The sequence below is a fragment of the Rousettus aegyptiacus genome, unplaced genomic scaffold (genome assembly GCF_014176215.1).
Source record: "Rousettus aegyptiacus isolate mRouAeg1 unplaced genomic scaffold, mRouAeg1.p scaffold_m13_p_5, whole genome shotgun sequence".
Lineage (NCBI taxonomy): Eukaryota > Metazoa > Chordata > Mammalia > Chiroptera > Pteropodidae > Rousettus > Rousettus aegyptiacus.
Window position 1 is genome coordinate 32,003,114 of NW_023416308.1, and position 24,380 is coordinate 32,027,493.

Below are 24,380 nucleotides of genomic sequence, written 5' to 3' on the forward strand. Positions count from 1 at the left end.
TGACCATCAGTCTGTTCTCTATGTTAATGTCTGCTTCTGTTTTGTTTGTTTGCTCATTTGTTTTTCAGGTTCCCAATATCACTAAGATCACATGGTATTTTTCCTTCTCTGTCTAACTTATTTCACTTAGCATAATGCTCTCTAGGTCAATCAATGTTGCAGAGAATGAAAAGATTTAATGCTTTTTTATTAAATGGCTGAGTGATATTCATGTATATATCAAATCTTGTTTATCCATTTGTCTAGTGATAGATAGACACTTAGGTTGCTTCCATATATTGGCTATTGTAAATAATGCTGCAATGAACATAGGGGTGCATATATATTTTGAGTTAGTGTTCTCATTTTCTTTGGATAGATTGCCAGAAGTGGAATTGCTGGATCATGTGGTAGCTCTATTTTTAATTTTTTGAGGAAACTCCATACTGTTTTCCATAGTGGCTGCACCAATTTACATCCCGCCAACAATATACTACCACAACTCTTAAGCCAGGCCATACTATTTTTTTATATTGTATGAACGTGATTATTCCTTTTTTATAGATTAATTGTTACGTAAATAGCTCAAAATCACATAGCTCGGCAGTGATTCAAACCTACATCTGGCAGGTTCTAAAACCTGTACTTTTTGGATCCCTTGTACCCCGCAAAACCTCTTTGATCTCAATCATTTAAATGGCTCCTGAACAAACAAATTAACAATACTAGGCTAAAGAAAGGTATCAACCTCCCCTCCAACACTCCCCCTCCAAGACCAGGGTTCCCCCAAAGAGCTTGGCTTACAACCTGTGTTTTTCATATTACCCACTGGGGTTAAGGCATTCAAAGCCTCAGTTTCCTAGGTCAAGCAATACATTTGGCATTTCCAGCTCAGTTTCAACTGCGTGCCCTTGGCAAAACCAAGGGAAGAAAACATTGGATGCTTATTTTTCAGCTGGGAGTTGGGAGAAGTTTAGACCTGTGGTTCCAAAAGCCAGTTTATAGGCCATAGATAGTAGAATCCTCCAGGGAGCTTTCTCAAAACATAAGCTCCCCAGCCATACACTGACACCTGAATGAAACCTGCAGGAGGGAAAATCCATAATTTTTTTAAGCCTCAGAGGTGATTCTGTGCCAAGTTAAGAAGACCTCCAAATCTAGAGCATACAGCTCTGCTGAATGAGAGAGAAAAGACTCTGGAACAGGATAACTTAACTTTGCTGTATTAAGCAAACACCACTTAGCTTTAAAGTTCTAATTTTTCCATGAAAACTCCTTGTTATGAGTTGAATTGAGTTCCTTCCAAAAAAGATAAGCTGATGTCCTAACCATTCATATCTGAGAATGTGAACCCTATTTGGGACCAGGGTCTTTACAATGGTAATCAAATTAAAATGAGTTATTATTCTGAGTCCTAATCCAATGTGACTGGTGTCCTTATAAAAGAAACAATTTAGACACAGATGGATATGTACACAGGGGAGAGGATGTGAAGAAACATAGGGAAAAGATGGTCATGGGATGCAGCCATACCTCTATAAGTCAAGGAGAGTCAAGGATTGCTAGTAAACACCAGGAGCAAAAACACAAAGATCCTGCCCTATAATTTTCAGAGAGAACATAGACCAGCTGACACCTTGAATTTGGACTTCTGGCTTTCAGAACTGTGAGACAATATATTTCTGTTGTTTAAGCCACCTAGTTTTTGTTACTTTGTTGTGGAACACTAGGACACTAATATACTCCCATCTAGCTCCTAATTTTCAGTGCCTATGGTTGTTCTACACATAGAGATCACTAGTTTATCTAGAATTCATCTAGTCTTTAGAATCATATAAAAGTACACTAAAAAGCTTAAAGGTCATTAATGGTTATGTAATTCCATAATTTCTATACTAGGACACAGGCTGACTTCTGTAGGATTCCCTAGAACAATTATTTAAATATAATTTTCTATATCCTACCATACCTATAAATCAGAATATTCTGGGATAAGAAGTTTTTATAATTTTACCAGGGAATTCTCATATATTGTCAAGTTTAGAAATTAGTAATTTTGTTAAATCCCTACATTTTTCATGTGGGAAACAGCCGTTTAGAGGGATCCATATCTATATAGTGCCAGAGCACACCACGTCTCTTGATGTCCAATCCACAGCTCCCACAACTATAATAGCATTTTCCAGTGATTGTTTTCTGCTATATTCACTGGTCTTATTTTCTAATGAAATTGAAACTCACAGCAGAGACCAAGTCTTGGACTTGGCTCTTAATACACCTAGGAAAAGTTTACATAATTGAAATGTGTCAACTTCTTATTAATAAACTGATTGACTGATAGACTCAGAACTACTCAGTTTAAAAAAGAAAAAAAGAGAGAGATTCAGGGACCTTATGTTGTTCACCTAATCCTCATGTGATTCTATTCCCACAACAGTGCCATTTCTGGTAATTGTTCTTAGCATAATATTTATATTTCCTGATTAAAAAAATATCATCGCTATTAGTGATCTAACATAACAGGCTTTCTTTAAATATGTGATTTTAAAAGGTTTATTGAGTGTTTAGTACAATTTATATTTAGTCTTGGGGCCAATTATTTCCTCGGGGAAATGCATCCTTAATCTAAAAATGAAGATCAATGAGGAAGTATGATGTATTTAACAGAATTTGTTCTACAGCCAACTTTTCAGGAATGCAGCTATTTCATTAAGTGGAATCTGACGTCAAGCAGTGAAATAAAGCAAGTTGGAAACGTGATAACACCTGCCCTCAGATCTCCAAAGGAGTTTCACATTGCCCAATGGGCTGAACTCAGCAGTTTACTGCCAACTGGAGGACAAAACTGCCCTGTGTTAAGTCATACCCCTTTGAAAGAGAAAACCCCAAATTTCTGAGCTCGTAGAGGGATTAAAAGCCTTTATAACTGAAAATAATAATAGCCACAATTATCATTTTTATTGTACCCAATAATAAGCTTGTCAGGAGAACAGCTGTAGTTATTGGAGAGGAGAGAACACAGCTGTCTCCTCGCTTAATATTTTTATGGCATTTATACCAGCTTAGATAAAAATCATTGGACCTCAAAAAGAGAAAATATAGAACTTCGAATTTCAGAATTTGAGAGTTGGAAGAAATTATTTTTAAATTTTAGTTAAAATATTGTGACTGGCTTAGTACTAGACTAGTTCTCTTGCCCAGCTCCCTCTTGTCCTCTTGGTTTGAATCAGGGTGTTCCTGTTGAACTCAAACTGGGCCTCAGGGTCAGCTGTTTACAGGGCAGGTCAGCTAGCATCTCTCCAGATGCCTTTATTATGAACTGAGTAGCATAGGAGGTTTTGTGTTTTGATGGCGAAAGACAGGGTTCTGTTAAAATGCTGGGATGTTGAGTGGACAAGAACACAATAAAAACATGATAGGGGTGTGCTTACTGTTTCTCAGCACCAACCTCTGCAAAGCCAGAGGGACTGGTTTTGAGGTCTGATGAATAAAGTGGTAAGGGCCAGAAACTATAGAAAAGTTTATGGAAGACATGAGAGATGGGTAGCACTGTTGAGAGATCCAGTGTCAACACCTGCCAATGAACTGGGAAAGTCCTTCCTCATCCCATGCCCCCCCAATAACTCAGTGCAGCCTGGAACCATGCACACACAGCCAACAACCATTCAAACCAGAGCCTCATTCTCACTATGCCTGCAGAGGTAAAGGTAGAGGACTTCATGAAGTGCGGCAAGGGGGAGAACATGAGAAGACTTGTATTTAAGTACATGGTAGGGCCTCCAAGAACTAAACAGAAGAAACTCTGTGGTAAAGCTGAAGTTTAGGGCCCTAAGAGCCATATATGTAACACTGATGTGATCCTTGGGCTAATGAATTGGGCTGGGGACATACATGTGAGCTACATACAAAATCTGGACAGTAATATCTGCTGTAGCAGGGTAGGACTATCTATGTTAAAAAGCATTTCCAAACATAATATCTACATAGAATACCTTCTGAGGGTCTGATAGTAGGCTGGAGCAAAATGGCTCTCAACAGCAGTTGCCCCAGGCTGCACTGTGGGGCAGTGCTGAGTTCCAGCACCCTCACATTGGGCCCTGTTGAACTGATTAGCTGACAGTTCACTTCTCTGTGCTTCATATTCCTCTTCTGTTAAATGAGGGAAATAGGCTACTTTATTGGGTTACTGTGAATATTAAATAAGTACATATGTATAAAGTACCAAGAACATAGTAAGCCCTCAATAAATGGTAGCTATCACAACCATTATTCTTAACGGATATCACAATTCAGTTTGAGCACATTTTAATATACAAGATTCTTGATACAAGAAAATCTCAATGCAGAAATGAAAGAATAATCAGATCTCTGCTTTTCTAGTAGGAATTTAATAATAATAAACTTTGCAAAGGATTCATCTCAGATCCTTCTACTCCCTGAACTTAAAATAGGATTTGATTTACAAGGGATACAATTTCTAAGGATCATTTCTTCTAAGAAAGCCCGTGTAGCTGCATCACCCATATGAACCTGCTGAGGGCTTGAGAAATGTCTCTAATTTCAAAGCTAACAATAAAAGGATATACATATATTTGATACATTTTTTCTCCTTGACTTTAACTTTGGATAGAGATAGCATAGCTGGCAGAAAAGAGAGGGACGATCTCTGTAAGAATGAGCGAATTTATAAAATCTCTTTCAGGGAAAAAGGTCTGGAAGGCCCAAATCTGCTTTTGCTTGTTACAGAACTGAGGCACAACCTTAAACAGTCAACAAGAAAATTACTTTTGGTATCAAACATAGAGCCAGGTCCTGTGCATCTCTCAGATATATCTCTTCCCTTAATGATATGACACTGGTTGGGGAATGGGACAGGCTGAAATGTACCAAATATCTGGTTTCTATAATATGAGCAGAATCTCCTTTAAACATGTTAGTGTCAGTTGCTAGTAAGCCAGGAGCTAATGTCCTAGAGTGCACGGCAGGTGGCAGTGACCCCATGCCATTACATGCCTGCAAGACTCAGATTTGTATCTATTTCACATGAACTCTTCTTATACCTGGGAAACTTGTCTTGTCATCTCCCTCAGCTTTCTGTGAGATATCTAAGAACTGGTTGTTTCTGAGCTCCTCTAGTTTGTCGCAGATTCTTTTGCACCGTATCCTACACACAGAAGATACCATTCACAGATGGCTTCTATGCTCACTGTCCTCTTTGCCGAAGATGGAAATGTAAAGTGATAGCTTAAATATTTATCTATTAACCTGATTTCATTATAAAGCCATAGAGATTCAATATAAATATTATATAAACTGATACTAACTATAAATCGCATGTCTCCTTATCTTGCTATCAATCAACAGCAAAATACTTAGCATAGATTTTGGCATATTTGATAGTTGAAACTGACTAAGTGTATGTTTGAATGTGGATGCCTATTCATATATAAAATGTACAAATACATAGAAGAAAAAAAGTTCACTTTCTTGAATGGGAAATTTTCTGGGAACAATCATTAGCTTTGTTAAAAGGAGGAGCTCCAGCACACATACAATCAAATGAAAATGAGCCTCTGTACTCCAAAGAGCCAGGCCCTGTGCATCTCAGACACATCTCTTCCCTTAATGATGTGACACTGGTTTCCTTTGCAGATGTGGCTTCAGCAGCCAGCTGGGCTCTTAGAACTGTGTGCTTTTCTGCTGCGTATCTTTTCATGAGGACTGTCAGCTTGGTTTTGCATTCAGACTCTCTATTATGGGTGATGATATAAAAGTCAGAAAGCAAACAGCTGGATATTTGGAGTTTGCAGCTTGATATCTGGAACCTAGATATTTGCAGTAGTGCAGCTGATGGCCACTAAAAATGAATGAATGAATGAATGAATGAATGAATGAATAGATGATCAATCAGCTTTTGATATGTAAATTTAGGCAAATTGATCTAAAAGATATTGATAGGGGATAAATACAGAATTCTGCAATGTCACATCACTTCAGTATCTTAGCTGTTTGCTTTCTCCCTTTTACATCTTTAGAGATATAAGCCAGTACTGAGTGCTGAGAAATGTGAAGAATTTAATTGCTTTGACATTTCTTGTCCATATTTATGTAAGAAAATTATTTTTATTTGGGAGGCTGCTAATGGGTTAAAATTCTCCTGACACTGTCCCACATACCGTCAGGTCAGAAGTCCATTTGTTATGAAGTCATCTGGATCATGGGGTTCTGAACCATCCCAGAAAAGCAGGGTGGTCTGTATAGTTAGTCTCTAATATGCCATGAAGATATTTTCTATATTAAGAACAAGAATTCTTAATCTGCGAATTGTCAAACTAACCCCAGAGGTTTTTGAACCTCCGGAAATGATATTTGCATGTTTGTGTGTGTGTGTGTGTTCCCTAATTAGATTCTATACCTTCCTGAAAATGGATATAAAAGGAACTTAGAATGCAAAAAGATTAATATCCACCTTTCTGTGTTCCTTTGGTTCACCTCCCAGTAATGGTAGAGAATCAAATCTCTAACAACCCCTAGTACTACAAAGAAAAAATAAACAAATAAATAAAATTCTCAAAATAGAAATGGTGATAGAAGAAGAACATACTCCAGGAGTTAGCATAGCCTTGTATATGTTTCATTAGATATTTTGTGGAGAATGGAAATGAAATAACTTATAAACAATCCTTTTGAATAGTGGATATGCAGATTTGAGGGATTATTTCTTTTACTAATAGAGGTGAGTTCTTTTCCCACCAACACTAAGGTTAGAAGAAATGAATTGCGCAGGGATCTGCCCATTTCCCTGGAAACCTATGACCACTGGGCAAATAACCAGAGACCCATTGTACAAAAAGGTAGGAGGGAGGCAAAGCTTTCCCTTCCCCTGCAGCATCTTTAGAGCGAAGCAGGATGAAAGCTTTCCTAAAGAATTCCATTTGTTGGTGACTGCACCAAACAAAGAATAAATGACAAAATGACCAGTTGGGGAAAGGGAGAAATCAGAAAAGCTGGGCTGAATTGAATATATAATTAAGATAAGCTAATGAATAAATTTAGATCAGATCACGAGAGGAAAATACAAACTACCATCAGTACTAGAAAAGGACATACCACACATGTATTTCCAATTGGCATGGTGTAAGAGATTGTGTGTAAAATAGTGACTCGAGAAAACTGCACAGAAATACCGATAGGATAGCAAGAAGCTGGCTGTTGGAGGATCATTTGTGGCTGTTGGAGGACCGTTTGTGCCTAGAGAAACGGAGACATGACTGAAAACCTTTGTATTTGTCATATTTGACTACATTCTTTGAATATATAAACAAAATACAATCTTTGCAAATAGTTCCCCAAATCTACCCACCACTAAAGCTACTTGCTGCCAAATCATACTGCCTGAAACATGTGCATGAGTCCTGCCCACTTGTCTGTTCTAAGTGTTCTACTATACACAGGTGGAATCTTCAACTACATAAAATCTATAAAAAGAGCGAGTGTATGGAAAGGAAACGTTGGTTTACTCGTTCATTAGTTACACTGCTAATGTTTTCTTCTGCCAATGTTTTCTTCTGCCTCTCTTTATTTCACATAAAATATAAACGTAGGCATGCACACCTGGGTCCTGGATGTAATGTGATATATGAAAACAAGACAACCATGATTTATCAAACCAAGCATGGTGTTTCTGAATCCTGATTATGGCTATTACTCTTAGCAATTATGTAGCTTTGCATAAGTTATTAATCCTCAGTTCACTCAATTGTAAAATGTGGAGACTTTTTAAAGCACTCATGGGTTGGGTCTAAGAATTATATGAGAGAATTTGTGCAAATGCACAGAAGAGGGATTGGCACATGGGAGGTGGTTAATAAATGTTAGATGGAATAAATTATAGGAGGAAGGAGACTCGGCCCTTCAACCAGGTCCATATCTCTGCTACTTCCGTACCCTCTCCCAGTCTATCTGTACTTTGAAATTCCATTCCTACATTTTAATTATCAAGTATGCTCATGATTATCAGCTATGCTCATTCCAGGAGGATCTACTGAACTCTAAGTCCATAACCTAATGCCTCCTTTGTGTGTTTCACAGACACCACAGGGTGAATTCATCATCCAGCCCTAGAAACTGCTCTCACCTCAATGTCCACTAATTTCAGTTGGTGGCATGGCTAACTCCTCATACTCCTAAAATGAAAAAGAGAGTCACATTTATTCTTCCCTTTCTCTCATTCCTCATTTCAATCAACATATTCCTGTTGTTTTTACTGCCTTTACAGTTTTCAAATCTATCCTCCTCTCCATCATTGTTAATTTTTAACTTAGGTTTTAAATTTGGCCAACATGGACTGGGTATTTCTGTGTGCCAGGAGCTCTGCCAAGCATTTTATATGTATTTTCATTTCATCTTTACAATGACCTTGTGAGACAGATGTAGCTTAGCGAGGTCAAATAACATATCTAGTGAGTGACATATCTAGTGAGTGACCAGAAATATTTTAATTCTACCAGAGACCATGTTTATATATATATATATATATATATATATATATATATATGTATATATATATATATATGAAACTTTTATTATCTAGATTTCTTTTCCGACCCCACCCCTTTCATTGCTAATGATCTTAATTCTTAATCCTACCCTGGATTATTATATTACCTTCTTTACCAATCTCCTCACCTTCAATATATTGTTTTTATTGTCAAAATAACCTGAAAATGAAAATCAATCTAGCCCCTTTTTAAATCCTTTGATTGTTTCATATTCTTCATTGATATGGTATATAAAGGCTCTTGTCTACATCTCCAGATTCTTCTTTTCCAACTCCTCATAACACCTACTGTATATACCAGCAAAGTTCCCAAAACACTGGGCATTTATTGTGTCTTTGTAGCTTTTCTTTCTCTGACTTGGACCTAGTACCCATTTTGTCTACTTTCAAATGTCTATGCATTCTTCAAAACAATCTTAGATCTCATTCCTCCGAGAATTTGATTGATACTCAAATTTTCTTACCTCCTCTCTATCCATTATTTAATTAATGTTTTTGTTTCTAGTGTTATAGTAATTGCTTTGCAATGTTATGTTTTTACATATGTTTACCCCACTGGACTCAAATTTTCAAGATAGAAGGCATTTTTATTTATCTTTACACCTTCAATATCAATAACAGTCTTTAACACATAGAAGACAACAAATGATCATATGGTCAAAGAGTGAATGAACTGATTGACTATAGCTGTCAAAATGAATGATTTAAAGCCTTCTTTGGTGACTTTAAAGAAAACAGACATCTGTCTTTTAGGGTATTTATTATTATTTTTTCCCTGATAAAGGGATGGACACATAAAGAGACCTCTTGAATCACCTAAGGTTCAAGAATTTTATTCCACATTTCCTAAGGGTGACTAAAAAGCCTTCACCAAGCTAGGCCTGGAGTGAATAAGAAAGGAGTCAGGTTTAGCCATCTCCACAAATATCCATAGTTAAAATCTCTTGTAGCTAATGTCCCTGCTTCCTCCAAATGAGTTAGGATACAGTGTGCCCTAATCAGAAGTCTCAGAAATCTTTCTTATGTTATCATCAATTCAGTTGAATTCTTTCCAAGTGGAATCAGCTTGGTGATTCAGCTCTGTCTCTATGTAATTAGTTGTAGAATGATTGCAGGGCATGTGATTAGGCTCTTTACCTTCCTGGGATAAGCAGGGGGAAAAAGTGCTGCCATCCACACAAAACAGGGCTCATCAGAAGAAGGAGTAGCCTCTGCAGTAGAAACACTAACAACAAGCACCATGATGAGCAATGCTATGCCAGGAATGGAAGTTGGCAAGTGGGGAAGTGGTTTCGAGCAATGGTTCCTTCTGCTGAGAAAATATTGAACTCAGCCTAATAGGGCAATATTATACTGGAGAAATCTCCATCACTTACCTCAAAGATTTAAAACTAAAACACATAAACAGACAGAACAAATCTCCCTGTTCTCACATTTATGCTCACTTGATTTCCCTGCCCTCCTTCCTTCTCAGAATCTAGGGGCTTTGCCAGCTACTAAATATTTTATGTTTCATCTACCTCCACTTGTCCTAAACTGCTCTACTTAAATCACATTAGTTTCCAGTTCTCTAGTCTTTTTCAAGCCTACTATCTTTTCCACTGTTCCAAGAGAGGAGGTAAAGAAACATTTTCCTTGATCACCACGCAAAATGTCATTGATCCTTGAACTGAAAAACTAACAACCTTGCCTGATGGGCCACAAATTATTCTTTATTTCTGTTTAAATTTTCACCTTCAGGAGACTAATTGTCATGTATGAGGCTTGACCAGCATCTTCCATTATGCAGTGGAGAAGTGGGTAGAAGTTTATAAATGAACCAATGGAGTCAGGAGCTGATAAAGGTAGGAGAAATAGATAAAGTGATGGATGATAGATGATGATGTTGATGATGATGATGATGATGATGGTAATAGATAGATAAAACAGGAGAGTTTGAGAGAGCCAGAGTATAAGAATATGATAAAATTACACACCAAAGCAAGTAGAATGCAAATGTTTTCTAAAGGCAATTACCCAGTTGTTTAGGTAAATCAGAAGCTCATTCCCATGACTACTGTGTTTTCATCAAAGCTCAAGGCCATTGATTGTCACCCCCCTGGGAGTAGTTAGCCTTAACCATTCTTTTGTATGAAGCCTATGGAAACAGCTGACCTGAATACCACTGGAGCATCCTATAATGCTTTGAAGACCCCAGACTGAATACCTACTCTTCTCTCAGAGACCATCATTATCATCCTCTAGAATAGAGTCAGCAAACTTTTTCTGTAAAAGATCAAAAGCAAGTATTTTAGACCTTGCAAGCCAAATAGACTCTGTAGCAATTACTCATCTCTGCCATTGTCATACAAAAGTAGCCACAGAGAACACATAAATGAGTGAGTACAGCTGCATTCCAACAAAGCTTTATTTATGGGCAATGAAATTTTAATTTCATATAATATTAATGTGTTACGAAATATTCTTCTTCTTTTTATTGATAGGTATTTAAAAATGTAAAAATCATTCTTATCTTGCAGGCCATACCAAACAAACAAACAAACAAACAAAAGCAGGCAGCAGGCTAGATTTGACCTGAGGCCTACTGACCCCTGATGTACAAGTCTAAGTCTCTCCACTAGCATCCTATTTCCCATAGTCTCATATCACACTGTTTCATATAACCTTCCAGCATACTCAAATCCACACTTCCTCTCCTTTCAAAACCCTCAATTTTTCACTCCATTCTTCATAACGGCATGATCAGTTGTTTCTCTATATCCTCCCACTCTTCTTAGAGAGTTGCCTTCACCTCACTGTCATACCAAGTTTGGCAGGAAGAATTCCACTGTAGACTTCCCTTGTCTGTCAAGTGAAAAGCTACTGACTTATTTTGTTGTTTATTGGTACCTTTGTTCTCCAATGAAACTTCTAGACTTCATCTTTTTAAAACCCTGCACCTTTAAGGATTATATCATTCAAATAATTACATTTTTCTTCCTCATCACATTTTGCTCTCCACTGACCTCCTGGTCATTCCTCCCCATTTAATTGAGTATCTTTGCTCCTCACTTAGAGTCTTCATCTCCATCACCTCTCTTACCATCATGCTCAGTGACTTTGATGTCCAGAAATATAATCTATCAAAATCCTGGTTCTCATATTCTTTATCTCCTTATCTCCAATGAGTTATTCTTCTGCTCACTTCAATGACCTACTCTAGTCATATATGGAACTTGTCAAATATGGTAACACCTCTGAAGTCATGAATTTTAGCATTTGACTATCCATGACTTCCTATCTTTGCAAAACATTTGCTCAGTGACTTTATGGAAATGATTAATTCACTAAGGTCTCAATTCCACTGAATCAATGTTTTTTAGCCTTTTTTACTTTTACATCTCCTTTGATAAAACTTAGATTTTTATGACCTGTCATTATAATTTCTCACTGCAAAATACCCCAAATTACTTTACCTCTATCTGTATGATCCAGCAACCTGAGAAAACCCTTCTCTAGAGAGATCTAAATATTTGTCTTCTCTGTGTCTGCTCTGGGAATGTCACACAAACAAGTGGTTTGGTTTCACCATACATTCATGATCACCTTCCTCAAATAAGCACTCGCCCTGGAATTTTACAATGTTTCCCTAATAACCACACTCTCATCCTCTCAAAGTTTTATTTTTCCTCTTTCATTATCTTTAAATATCTCATGATGTTATTATACTCTCCAACTATGCTATTTTCTGCTAATGTTCTTGTTACATGCTTTACTGAGAGTAGGAAAATATAAAACAGAAGCCATTAGACAAGCATCACTCATTATCTCATGATCAAATCTATAAGCATTCTATATCTGTGCTTGTCATCTCATTGTCTCCTAAGTTTGAGAAAACTTAGATTTTGTGACCCATTATTCTATTGAAAAATACCCTCAACTCCTTTATCTCTATTCCTGTGTTACAGTACTGTCTAACAGAACAACTTTCTTTCTCTCCTTATATCAAAAAGCCAATTTTCCTTTTGATCTATGGATTTCTTCCCTTCTCATCTTTTCAAGAACCTTCTGTCAGTTACCTTTACTTTCTCCTACATCTCTATCTGATTTTGCTCTATTGGGTTATTTTCATGGATGTTCTCTCAGCTTTATTTATTTAGCCACACACACACACATACTTAAAAAAATTTAAACAAATTCTGGCAGTCACACCAATTGACATTGCTCAAGAGATAAAAATTGGTTTGATATACCAGTCTTAGTTCACAGCTGTAATTTACCTGGATTCTTTTCACCTTTTAAATGTCTGCTTTAACACCAGTCCTCTCCATTGACTCCATATTTTACAGCCCCTTTTTGTAGCCAAGCTTCTTGAAACTATCGTCCAAATGTGCTATTTAGAATTCTTCACCTCACATGTATACTCCCATTGGACCAATCTGGCTCCTGCCCACATCTCTTCACTGAACCTACTCATAGGATGGTCACTGAGTGACTGCCAAGTTGCCAAATTCATTGCACACATTTTAGTGCTTTCTTAAGAGACTTCTTGACAGCAATCTACATGGTTGACAACTAGTTCTCTTGCATGAGCTTCTCTGTGGCTCTGTGAGGTCATATCCTCCTACCTACCCATCTGCCTCTCTGGACACTCCTTCAAAATCTCTATCACTAGCTTCTCCTATTTTATCCAACCTCTATATATTAGGATTCTTCAGACCCAGCTCTTAGCCAATGGAGGACACATCTTAACAACAGTGCGAAAGCTCTGAAGATGGGTCTGGCTTTGGAACCACAGCCTGAAGGAGGGTGAGAACTTGTGGCATGAACATAATTGGACTAAATGGTTGCTAAAACAGCCAATTCTGCCTCTGAGTATATTCTCAAAGGATTTTAATAGGATCTAGAGCCATCAACTATAATATTTAAAATATATAGTATATAATCAAAATTATTAAGCATATGAAAAAATAAAAAGAAAGAAATGAGAAATCTAGACAACACAAGTGGGAAGCAACAGAAACCAACCTTAAGAAGACCTATATGTTGCAATTATCAAAGCAGCTAGTATAACTACACCTGTGAAGTAAAGGTGAAAACTCTTGAAATTAATATGAAGACAGAAATTTCAACAGATAACTAAAAGCCATAATAAGTAGAAAAAATAGAAGTGAATTTTAGATATGCACTGGTTGGGCTCAATAGCAGAATGAAGATAGTGTTAAGAGTCAGTGAACTTGAAGATAGATGAATAGAAATCTTCCAATGTGAACAAAAAAGATTAAGACAGCAGTAAGAGTTTGATTACAAAAGAAAAGGCAGCACGATAAATATCTTGGGGTGATGGGACTGTTGTGGATTCTGTTCATTTCCAGTGGTGGTAGATATATGGATCCATGCATGTGTTAAAATTCATGAAAATGTACACAAAAAAGTAGCTAACTTTACTAGCTAACAGCAAAAGTGACAAATTTCATGTGTCAGATCTTGGCTGTCCCCAAGTTTTACAGCTTCTTAAAACCTACTTGTCCTTTCAGTTTAATTATTTCTGGATCTTCTGTGCACTGAGAAACTCAATGTTTTTTTAAATAGCTTGGGGACTCTTGGGAAGCTCCTAACCCTTCTGGCCTCCATGGCTCTTGCTTCTGGATTCTACTGATACTCACATTCTCCACTACCTGTTTTGTGTCCTGTCCAGGCTGTCTTCCCTCCATACTGGTGAGTAGAACTGTCTATTTCAATTCCTATAGATGCACTGACTCTAAGTTTTGTGTATAGCACACAATGCTAATGGTTTTTGACAAGAGAGACAATATTTCACAAAGTACATAAAATAACGAAAATTTTACTTGTCTTGTATCCAGGGATAAAATATATTATCCCTGTCAACTCCATAAATATTATTGAAAGAATAACCTTATTGTTCCTCAATATTCTTCAAAGTAGCCACATATACAATAAATACATACCAGAACACTAGTTTTCTTTTCATTCACATACAATCATGTACTCTCTTAGAACGTATACACAAACCCCAAATTGTAAGCTTATAAAGTTGTAAGCTAACTTGAAATAAACTCACATGCATGTTCACTCATGCATAGGTTAGCACAGTTTTTCTTTCTCTATTTAGCATACTACTTAGTTTGTAATTTATTTCCCTGTAAATCTATTTTTCAAATGTTCTATACTGAGAAACATTCATGGAATCACACGTCCCTGATTCATTTGCACGTGGCTTCCTATAATCATATTTTCCAGGGGTTATTCAGTCTCCTAGATCACTTTCTTAAGTTTTTTTTAATGTTTTATTTTTCCTTATGAACCAGATATCATACTCTACCCCACGCCCACTCCAGGAACTCACCGAACCTTAAATTCATACTCACTCATAACTTGACACTGCTGAGCCACATTCATACTCAGCCTGGCACATAGGCCCAGTCATGGATAAAAAGGCTCTACTCAAATTATTAAGGGGAAACAGAACATCTGAATCATGAGCTCCATGTTCCTTCTGTGATTCATTCTATACATTATACAAAATAAGCATTTGGAAAGCTTAGCATATTCCACTTCCAAAACCATGATACTGATTATGATCATCATTATTTCACCATTATTTGTGTATGAGAAAAGCATTCAACTTTTTACCAAACAGAACTGAAACTGGCCTTTCCTATAGGGCTTAAAAACCGGTTATATAGATAGATCTGATAGGAGGAAAGACTGATGAGCATCAGACAGCATATTTTCTGTCATCAGCATCTGGAAGCATCTTAACTGGTCTAGATAATATTTTGTAGAATAAACATACACTAAGGAAGAATTTAAAGGCAGAAGACTTCTTCATGTATCAAGGAAAAGAATTTCTATGGTTGAGTCATTTCAAGAGTAAAAAAGACATACCACCAAAGGTGGGGGGTGGGTATCTCAAAGAAAGGACCAATAGGTAGAAGCACGGGGAAATACAAAGCAGGGTGATCAGTTTGGGTTCTTAGGGAGTCCATGAAAAAATGTTAGAGAATCCTGAGTTTGATGTGTCTCTCTAGCATAGTTTCTTAATAGTGACACTGGAGGCATGGCAGTCATTCAACGCTATGTGGAACTGCTCTACACAGTGCTGATGTTTAGTATTCCTGGTTGCACTTCCACTAGATGCCATAAGATCCCTGAAGTCATAGTGACAACCAGTCATATCTGAACAATAGTGTCCAGTGGAAAGCCACTGACTAGCAAGATTCTTCAGACATAGTGATGGAGTTTGAAATGTTCTAGCAGCAGCGACTTGGTAGAGAGGCAAGAATAAAGGGGACAAAGTTTCCCTGTTGGTGGCAGTAGTGGTAAGGATTGCGAGATATGTAATTTTTTATTCTCTCTCCTTAGCTTTTTCCTTAGTGGTGCTTATATGTTACCTCTACATCTCCTTCCTTCTTATTGTCTTCCAATTCTTTAAACTAGACTTTCTTCCAAGAAAGGACCAGAAACAGAACTCCATTTGAAAAAAACTACTAATAGTTTATAACACTTCTCTTCCAAGTAATTACAGAGCATCACTCTACTGTAACAGAGATATCTTACAGGATTATAGAACTGGCTAGTTTAAGTTTTAGCTTGTCACTGTGTTATCTCAAGAGGAAGTGTTTCTCTTATATTGCTTATCTTATAGTCTTATATTCAATTTTTATAAATTGCTTATTTTATATTCCTTTTAAAATTAAAGAGGATTAAGATCTATTCTACAGTTTATAGATCAGCTAAAATATTTTAAATATATGGAAGAATTCTATAAATTGTAAAATAGTGCATAGATATTAGAGGCTATTATTTCACAGAAACCAGATACACTAAAAAAACGAATACTTGATTATCAGCTAGCAGCTAAGCCTCTGGGGGAAGAACCTGGGGTAATTGGTCTTCCTCACAGCCTACAACTCTTAGTTTCCAAGCGTCCACCAACTCTGCCTACCTGGGAAACCAACCAGTCCTGAGCTTAGCATCACTGGTTTTATGATGCACCAGGATAAGCTGGAGTGGTTACATGAACAAGACTACGATCTATAAGAGGGTAGTCTGTGCCTTGAATTGTAAAGATCCTGGTGGAGAGAGATTCATCTGTCAAGGCCAAGACAGAGCAGACAGCTTGGGGGATTGGCGGCAAACAGGGCCAGGAGGGGAAACAGGAAAGATTCATTTATTCCTTGAGAAGGAGGGTGTGCTGGAAAGAATAAATTATCTTCTGTGTGGCCTTTGGATCCAAGAGATAAACTTGTTTTGCAAAGTAGACCTCATAGGAATGACTGAAGATATAGCTCCAGGAGAAGCAGGGATAAGTGAGGTGGGTAGTACCATGCAACATGGCAAACCCAGGAACACACCATGGCCACATCTGGGTGCTCCTGAACAGCAATATCACAGGCCTTGAGTGGAGAGGAGGGGGAGATGGTGAGATGAAAGGTGTCAGCTGGGCAAGGGCTGCGATGGAGAAGAATGGTGGGGAAAACAGAGCCATCCAGACTGCAAAAATTTTGTTCCATTTTCTTCAAGATGTACATGGCAATTAGATTTTAAAAAAGAGAAAAAAAAGGTTCAAAAAGGTGAGAAGAGAGGTACAAAAACACTTCAGAGCACTGACTTCCAATGTTCCTGTGATCACAGGGCAAAGAGGGGTGTGGGTATGTGGACGTGGGCCAATAGGACATTATCGAGGGTAGCTTTTGAGAAAGGTGGGGTCCCGGTCTGGGGACAGAAGCACCAGCTGAAGCAGCTTTCCCTTTGCTCATGACCCTGGTACATCTGTTCCTTTTCCTGCTCCTTCTTACTGTTCTGTGACAGTAGCCCCAGAATAAAATGTTCCTCCTTCCCTGCAGAGCTCACCCAGATGAGCAAGAACCTCATCTATCTTTACGCTGTGCTTTCAACATTGTGTTGCTATGGCAAAACCGTGAGCTCAAATTTCTCATTTATACTCATGCACCAGTATTTCTGAGGCTGTTGACTCTGGCATTTGTGCTACTAGGCTTTCAAGGCAGGTTCCCAGGTGCCTCCAGGAAACACCAACTCCTAAATGCCCTGTCCTTTCTTCCCATGGTCACAGGGGCAAAAATCAGGTGGATTTGCAATGCATGTGCTGGAGCAGGCAGAGGGCAGAGAGTGACTGAGTTATCAGTTACTCTGTGTCCATCCCAAATTCAAATTAATGTGTTAAAGCCATAACTTCCAGTACCAAAAAATGTGACTGTATTTGCAAACAGGGCTTTAAAGAGGTAATTAAAGTAAAATGAGGCTATTAGGGTGGGCCCTAATATGACTGGTGCCCTTGTAAGATGTGGAAATTAGGACAGAGACACACACAGATGGAGGACCATGGGGGAACACAGGTAGGATAAAGCTATCTCCAAATGCACAAGAGAGGTCTAGGAAGAAACCAACCATGCCAACACCTTAATCTTGGGTTTCTCTCCTCCATAACTCAGAGAAAATGAATTTCTGTTGTTTAAGTCACCAGTCCATGATACTTTGTTATGTCAAACCTAGCAAACTAGTACACTGGGTGTCTGTCCTTTCCTTCCCCTGGGTAAAGAAAAAGCCTTGAGAAGGGAGGGGCATCTGTTGAGGGCTTTCTACTTGCCAAATATTTTACATCTTATTTTATTTACTCCTGACTACAATCTTCCTTTACAGAGCCAGGGTGACAGAAGCCCTAGGAGGTTAGATCAGTCCTTTGGAAGTCATGAGACAGATCCACCTAGCTGAGAAGTCAGAACTTCTATTTGCACTGAACAGCTTCCTCACAGGGAGGAAGGAGCTGAGAGTGAAGAGATAAGAGGGAAAAAGAGACAAGAAAAGGGTGGGCAAAAGGGATGGAACTAGAGCTTCTAGAGTGATGACAGAACAGGAACTTGTCATGGGAACTGGGCAAGAGCTGAAGTGTTTTATTTCCTGCCACCATTATTGGCAGGAAAATTTCCACTTTCTCTCAGAAGCCCCTCATTTCACAGGATAGGCCCATTTTTGTCTTGCCCATCTTGGCCTCCTTTTCTAGCCCTCTTAGCTAAAGGCACTGTCAGTCCTCAAGACTGACATAGAGCAGGGAACTATGAAAAATAGCCTAGATAAGAGATATAAGCAACTGCAGGGCATATCAGATTTCTTTTAATTGTTCTTATTTTCATCCTCTAGGAATATACCCATGATGCAAATATATTTTTTAAATGCCAAATTTTTCACCCAAATTCATGCTCAAACATTAATAGGCATATTTTCTTCATCTTCTCAAGCATTTTGATCTCTGATTAGGATGCTCTCATAGTTGCCTTTCCTTACAGAGATGCTGCACATCAAACCCTGCACTAGGCCATTCATTCCATGCTTCTACAATAGGAAGAACTCATTACTTTGAATTGCTCACCTAGTATTACTAGGCTGGCCACATATGTTATGACTTCACCAACTTTGAAATAATTAGGAATTAAAAGTTAGTCAAAATTTATACACTATATAATATGTATCACTTTTATCATTTCTTTCAAGTGCATATGAACACCTGTTGACTAATACAAATAATTCATTAAAAGTTACATATACTATATAAATAAACACATATATCACTTATATTTAAGAAGTTGCAGGTGAACACAGGTATTCAGAGATAGTTATAAGATTTTGTATAGATTTCTCTTAAATTGAAGAAGTATACAATTTATTATTTTACCTGTCTTAATTTGTTTTAAACTATCTTTCTACTGTACACACAAAGGAAAAAATCATCTTAGCTGAGTCTAAACACTCCAAGTTATGATTTAGTCTAGTTAGAATTAATAATGTTTCATGGTATTGAGAATCAGATAATCTTTGAATAACATGAGGTTTTTAAGACATAAGCTGATCATGACGAATATTTCTACTCAGGAAGCTGTTTTAGACAAAAATCCCCATTTTGGGGGTGGAGTTTTGCGTTGTAATCTGAATGCTCCTAATAATCACCATTATCCATCATTGTAAAAAATGTGTCTTTGTGTAAACTTGGAAACCAGAACAATTTATAGCTATTTCATGTTAACCACTAGCTTCCAGACACAAGCTATTCCCCAAACAGCTCCAGCTCAGCTAACTGATGACAAGAGAATTTCTGAATAATATTTCATGGAGATTTTTTAAATGTTTACAACAATGCAAATATTGATGTCTCAGTCCAGTCAATATCACAATTTATTGTCCTTCAATATAAACACTGAGCCAAACTCTCTATTGGTCAATATTTGCACTCAGGTAAATAAATCTTTATACTGACTTCAGCAGATGTCAATAGCTACTTATTCTAGATAAGTAAAAGTAAAAACAGGAAGCATTCATTATTTTTTGAGGTAAAATAGCAACTAGTTACATAAAGGTCCTGCAGCATTTCTGAAATATCAATAGGTAGTTACTTTTGGAGATAAAACATAACAGTATTATAAGATGTGGTCTTAAAGTACACTGACTGAAATTTTAGAAGTAGGAGTTAATAAAATTATATTTCACTGATGTTATTAATATCACAGCACTGTTTTTAAGACTTGAAATAATTCTCAGCTTTCTTATTCTTTTTATCATGTGTGAAGTTAATTTTTGATATTACCTGTAGCTGTGAAAACTCACAAGGCTATGTTTCTGAACTCTTATGCCAAACCTAAAAAAAAAATATACCTGTGTTTGACCTACATGTGAATAAATACTTACTGTCTAGTTGTGCTTTGAGATTCATGCTTCATACTTTGCAATCAGGCTCCACAGACTATTTCTGGGCATCAAGTTTCTATATTTCTAATAAGAATAGATTGGAGTTATGTTAATAAAAGAAGGTCGTTCCATAATCGGTGTCCACTGGGAGAGTAAGGACCTCAATATCTATTAGGACATAATAAACTGTCCCAACTGAAAGTGAACCAATGTATCTGTGCTCCTTGCATAAGAAGAATTGTAAAAAACAAAAAAAAACAAAAAAAAAAAACAAAAAAAAACATAGTATACATTTTTCAATTATGTATCATTTATGGGGGCTACACGGTGCTTTATTATGCACAAAATTTATTTACCTAGACACTACCAGATATTTATTTAAACATAATACACTGTGGCAATATTACTTCCCTGTAAGAAAAGTCCCTGTTCCCTTCAGGTTTGTGATTATGCTTCAGTAACTGGTGTGTGGACTAAGCAAAATAACAGAAAATCTAACAAATTGAAATGTGGCCACGCTCTAAATTACCACTAGCCACACCCAGGGTCACTTCATTATAGCTGTGAGCAGAATTTAGTTACAAAATGAGTGATGCTCAATGTTGATGTGGCACTTTTAAAGCAATGCATGTCAAATAAAATTAAATAAAGATGTACACTCATTATAAAAATGTCTACAATTCAAGAGGGAAAAGAAAAAAGAAAAAAAAAGGTAAACACTGCTAAAAGTAAAATCATGTTATTTGCTTAAGGCATGATTTTCCTCCAGAGTCCTCATAGCGCCACGGGCAATGATAGTGGATTCTATAGAATGGTAAAGAATTCATATTTGTTGCTTTAAAATCTGGGTGGGGCTTATAGAACCAGAGGCAAATGGAGGCAAATCCCATGAGAATCCACCAAAGACAGACTGTTAGAACAGCACAAGGCCTGGGAGACTCTCCAGGTCTGCTCCAGGGGAGTGCAGGCTAGCATTGCCTAAAAAACACAAGAACTAGGCCGAGCTGAGGTAATGCAGACAGCATATATCTGATTCAGAGCCCTGGACTTTCATGATGGCAAATTACTATTTTTCTTTTGGAATACAGATATTCATAGACTTTAAGATAAATCAAGAGAGCTTTGGTAGCAAATTTCAAATTTATTTATTTGCTGTATGTAAACTGCTAAATCACAATTCCTGCCCTATGTGCAAATAAGGACTTTTCTAATGAGATACAGGGAGGTAACTTTCTTCTCATCACCCGTTTAATAGCACCTAGTCAGCACCTACAACAGCTCATAATTTATTTATTTAAAAATTCAAAATGGATGAACTAGAGGTGGACTATAATAAAGTTCTGTTTACAATGGCACTTGTTCCTACAAAATGACTGGCATGTAGTAGGAGATACTAGTCATCATTTGTTGACAGAATTAATACATAAAGAATTACTGAAGCAGAGTTTTTACATTAAGAGACTTACAGTCTACAGAGAATTATGTAGTACAACCATTCAACATGCTGTAGTATTTATATTGGAGGTATATAGAGGAAACCATAAAATCGAGTATTACATCTACTGAGTTCTTATGTTGTTAATTTTGGTGGATATGTGTAGTGTGTATGAAGAGGGTTGCTTATCAGGGAGATATTCATGGAAGAGGCAACACTTAAATTGAGGTTTTAAAAGTCCAAATATAAATAAAAAGCCTGGAAGATAAGGGGGAAAAGGATTTCAGGCAAGTGGAAAAGCATGCAAAAGCTCAGAGGCATAAAAAAAATAGTGTTTTAAGAAATGTTTATATGTAATTATTTAATCTTAGGATTTAAAGTGCCATAGTGTAAAGAATGGTGAGCAGTAAGTGTGGACATTTGTGCAGGTATCTAAATATGACAAGGAAAAGGTTTTAGGATATTCCTGAGAAGCATGGGAAACCCTTTACAAAATTTGAGTAAGGAAATAATCAAGATATATATCTGATCAACAGTGCCCTCTAGCAGCAGAAGGCAGAATGAAGTACAGCACAAGTCTAAAAGACAGAGATTAGCAAGAGAAACTGCAATGATCCTAGTAAGAGATATTATATGTCTGAACTAGGCAAGGACAGTGGGGATGGAGAGAAATTAAAATACTGAAAGGATTTCCAATCCTTCTAAGGGGAGTGGACTTCAAAATGCTTAAAAAGATATGTGGAGTTAAAAGAAGGGATCTAAAATAGCTTCCAATTTTCTACCTGAGGCAACAGAATAGTAGTTATGCTCTCTGTAATAATGAATGCAGGAAATAAATGATTAATTCTATTTGGATAATATAAGTTTGAATTCCTTATCTGGATGTAAAGCATTAAAATGGGGTGTCATAGATAGCTAGATGTCTGTATTTGGAGCTCAGAAGTGAAGTCTGAACTATACAGATCTGCTTGTTACATTATTAACTGCAACTACATGTTGGCGGTAGTTACATGTGGGGGTTTGAGTGAGATAAAAGAAGAAAGCATAGAGCGAAAAGAGGATCCATGTCACACCTACTCTGGATTATTGTCATTCGCCCAGTAAATAGAGCAAGCAACCAAACTAAGGTTAAGAAGGGAATTTCAAAGAGGGAGGAGAACCAAGAGTGTTATGAGGCTAAGGCAGACCATTTTCCGAAGATCTCTGGACAGTGTCCCCCATGCTACAGTGACTCTGATGAACCTTTCATTGAGAGGCGGAGTCTATTCTCCCTTCTCCTTAAATGTGAGTGGGATTGTATCACAGCTTTAACTATACTCTAATAACTCAGACACTATGCTTTGAGAAAGCCCAAACAAGGCCATGAAGAGAGACTACTCAGAGAAACTATGTGTATGTGTCTGGCTGACAGCCTCGCAGAAGTTTTAGCTAATAGTCAATATCAGCAATTAGCTAGGACAGTGAGAATGCCTCAAGATGATTCTACTCCCAAGCTGTCTAGTCACCCAGCTTTCAGGTCTTCTAGGTGAGGTCCCATGCATCATGGAGCAGAGAAAATCTGTCCCCGCTGTCCAAACATCTGACCCGAGGCATTTGTGAGCACAATCTAATGATTAGTTTACTCCACAAAGCTTGGGGATGGGTTCTTACACTGCATCAGATAAGTGGAATGAATGGAGGCCAGGCAAAGGAACAGGACTTTGAAAGGAATAGTGGGTAGTCTATAAATGATACAAAAAAAGGCAGTAAGAGCAGGAAGTGCCCATTAGATTTAGCAACTAGAAGGCCTATATGGTCTGAGTATCTCAATGCAGCAGAGAGTTTAGAAGTCAAACCCTAGTGAGTTAAGCCGTGAATGAGGCCTGAGGAGGATGAGACAATGAAAGAAGAAAATCTACAAGCATTTTTCCTATCATTCTGATGTTGCATGATTTGTCAGTACTAATATCTTTTATAGTATTCAATAATCTATTATAAAAAATAACTGGAAAATATGTTTTTTTATTTTTTAGAACTCAGAAAATAAAAGTCCTCAAATCTGTATTTACCTATTTGTTTCATAACTCCAGCAAAGAGGATTGATATTTTAAAAAGATTTTTAGTATGATATACGTAGCCCGCAGCTTCTGCAATTATCAGTATTCTGACAATCACATTTTTGTTACTAGTATTGTTTGCTGGTATTTTAAAGTAAATTTCAGATATTACATCATTTTCCCTGTAACTACTTCAGAATATATCCCTTAAAAATAATACATTTGATATTACATTAACAAATACAATTATGGTGTTTGACAAAATTAATAATAATCTCTTAAAGTGATCGACTTTTGATTCAAATATTCTAAAAGCCTTATTTTATTTCTTTTTCTTTTTCTTTTCTTCTTTCTTTCTTTCTTTCTTTCTTTCTTTCTTTCTTTCTTCTTTCTTTCTTTCTTTCTTTCTTTTTTTATTGAGAACCTACTATGTTAGGCCCTGGACTAAGAGATATAAATGAAGAAGAAAAAAAAGCAAATTAGAGGAAAAGCAAGTTAAGTAGTACTTTAGATTCCACAATATCACCTATTGATTCATTTCATCCTCATCAATAAAGATCTTCTCCTTCAATTATTAGTCCCCTGCTACATATACAGTATATACTATGATTTTAGCTCCTATGTGAGGAAAATGGCTCTTAGAAAAATAAACAACGGTAAAGTCATTAAG

General features: G+C 37.0%; 2 protein-coding genes across 7 annotated transcripts in view; one reads left to right on the forward strand and one right to left on the reverse strand.

The window, feature by feature from the left end:
* OPCML (opioid binding protein/cell adhesion molecule like) overlaps nt 1–14,174 on the forward strand; it is a 1,143,910-nt gene extending 1,129,736 nt beyond the window's left edge. The window contains exon 7 of the mRNA XM_016137938.2: nt 14,111–14,174. Within this exon, the coding sequence (XP_015993424.2) occupies nt 14,111–14,136 (26 nt within the window). The 3' untranslated portion in view covers nt 14,137–14,174. The remainder of the gene's footprint in view (nt 1–14,110) is intronic.
* The window catches only part of NTM (neurotrimin), an 897,130-nt gene that overhangs the window by 25,991 nt on the left and 846,759 nt on the right, over nt 1–24,380 (reverse strand). The gene's annotated exons all lie outside the window — the stretch shown is intronic.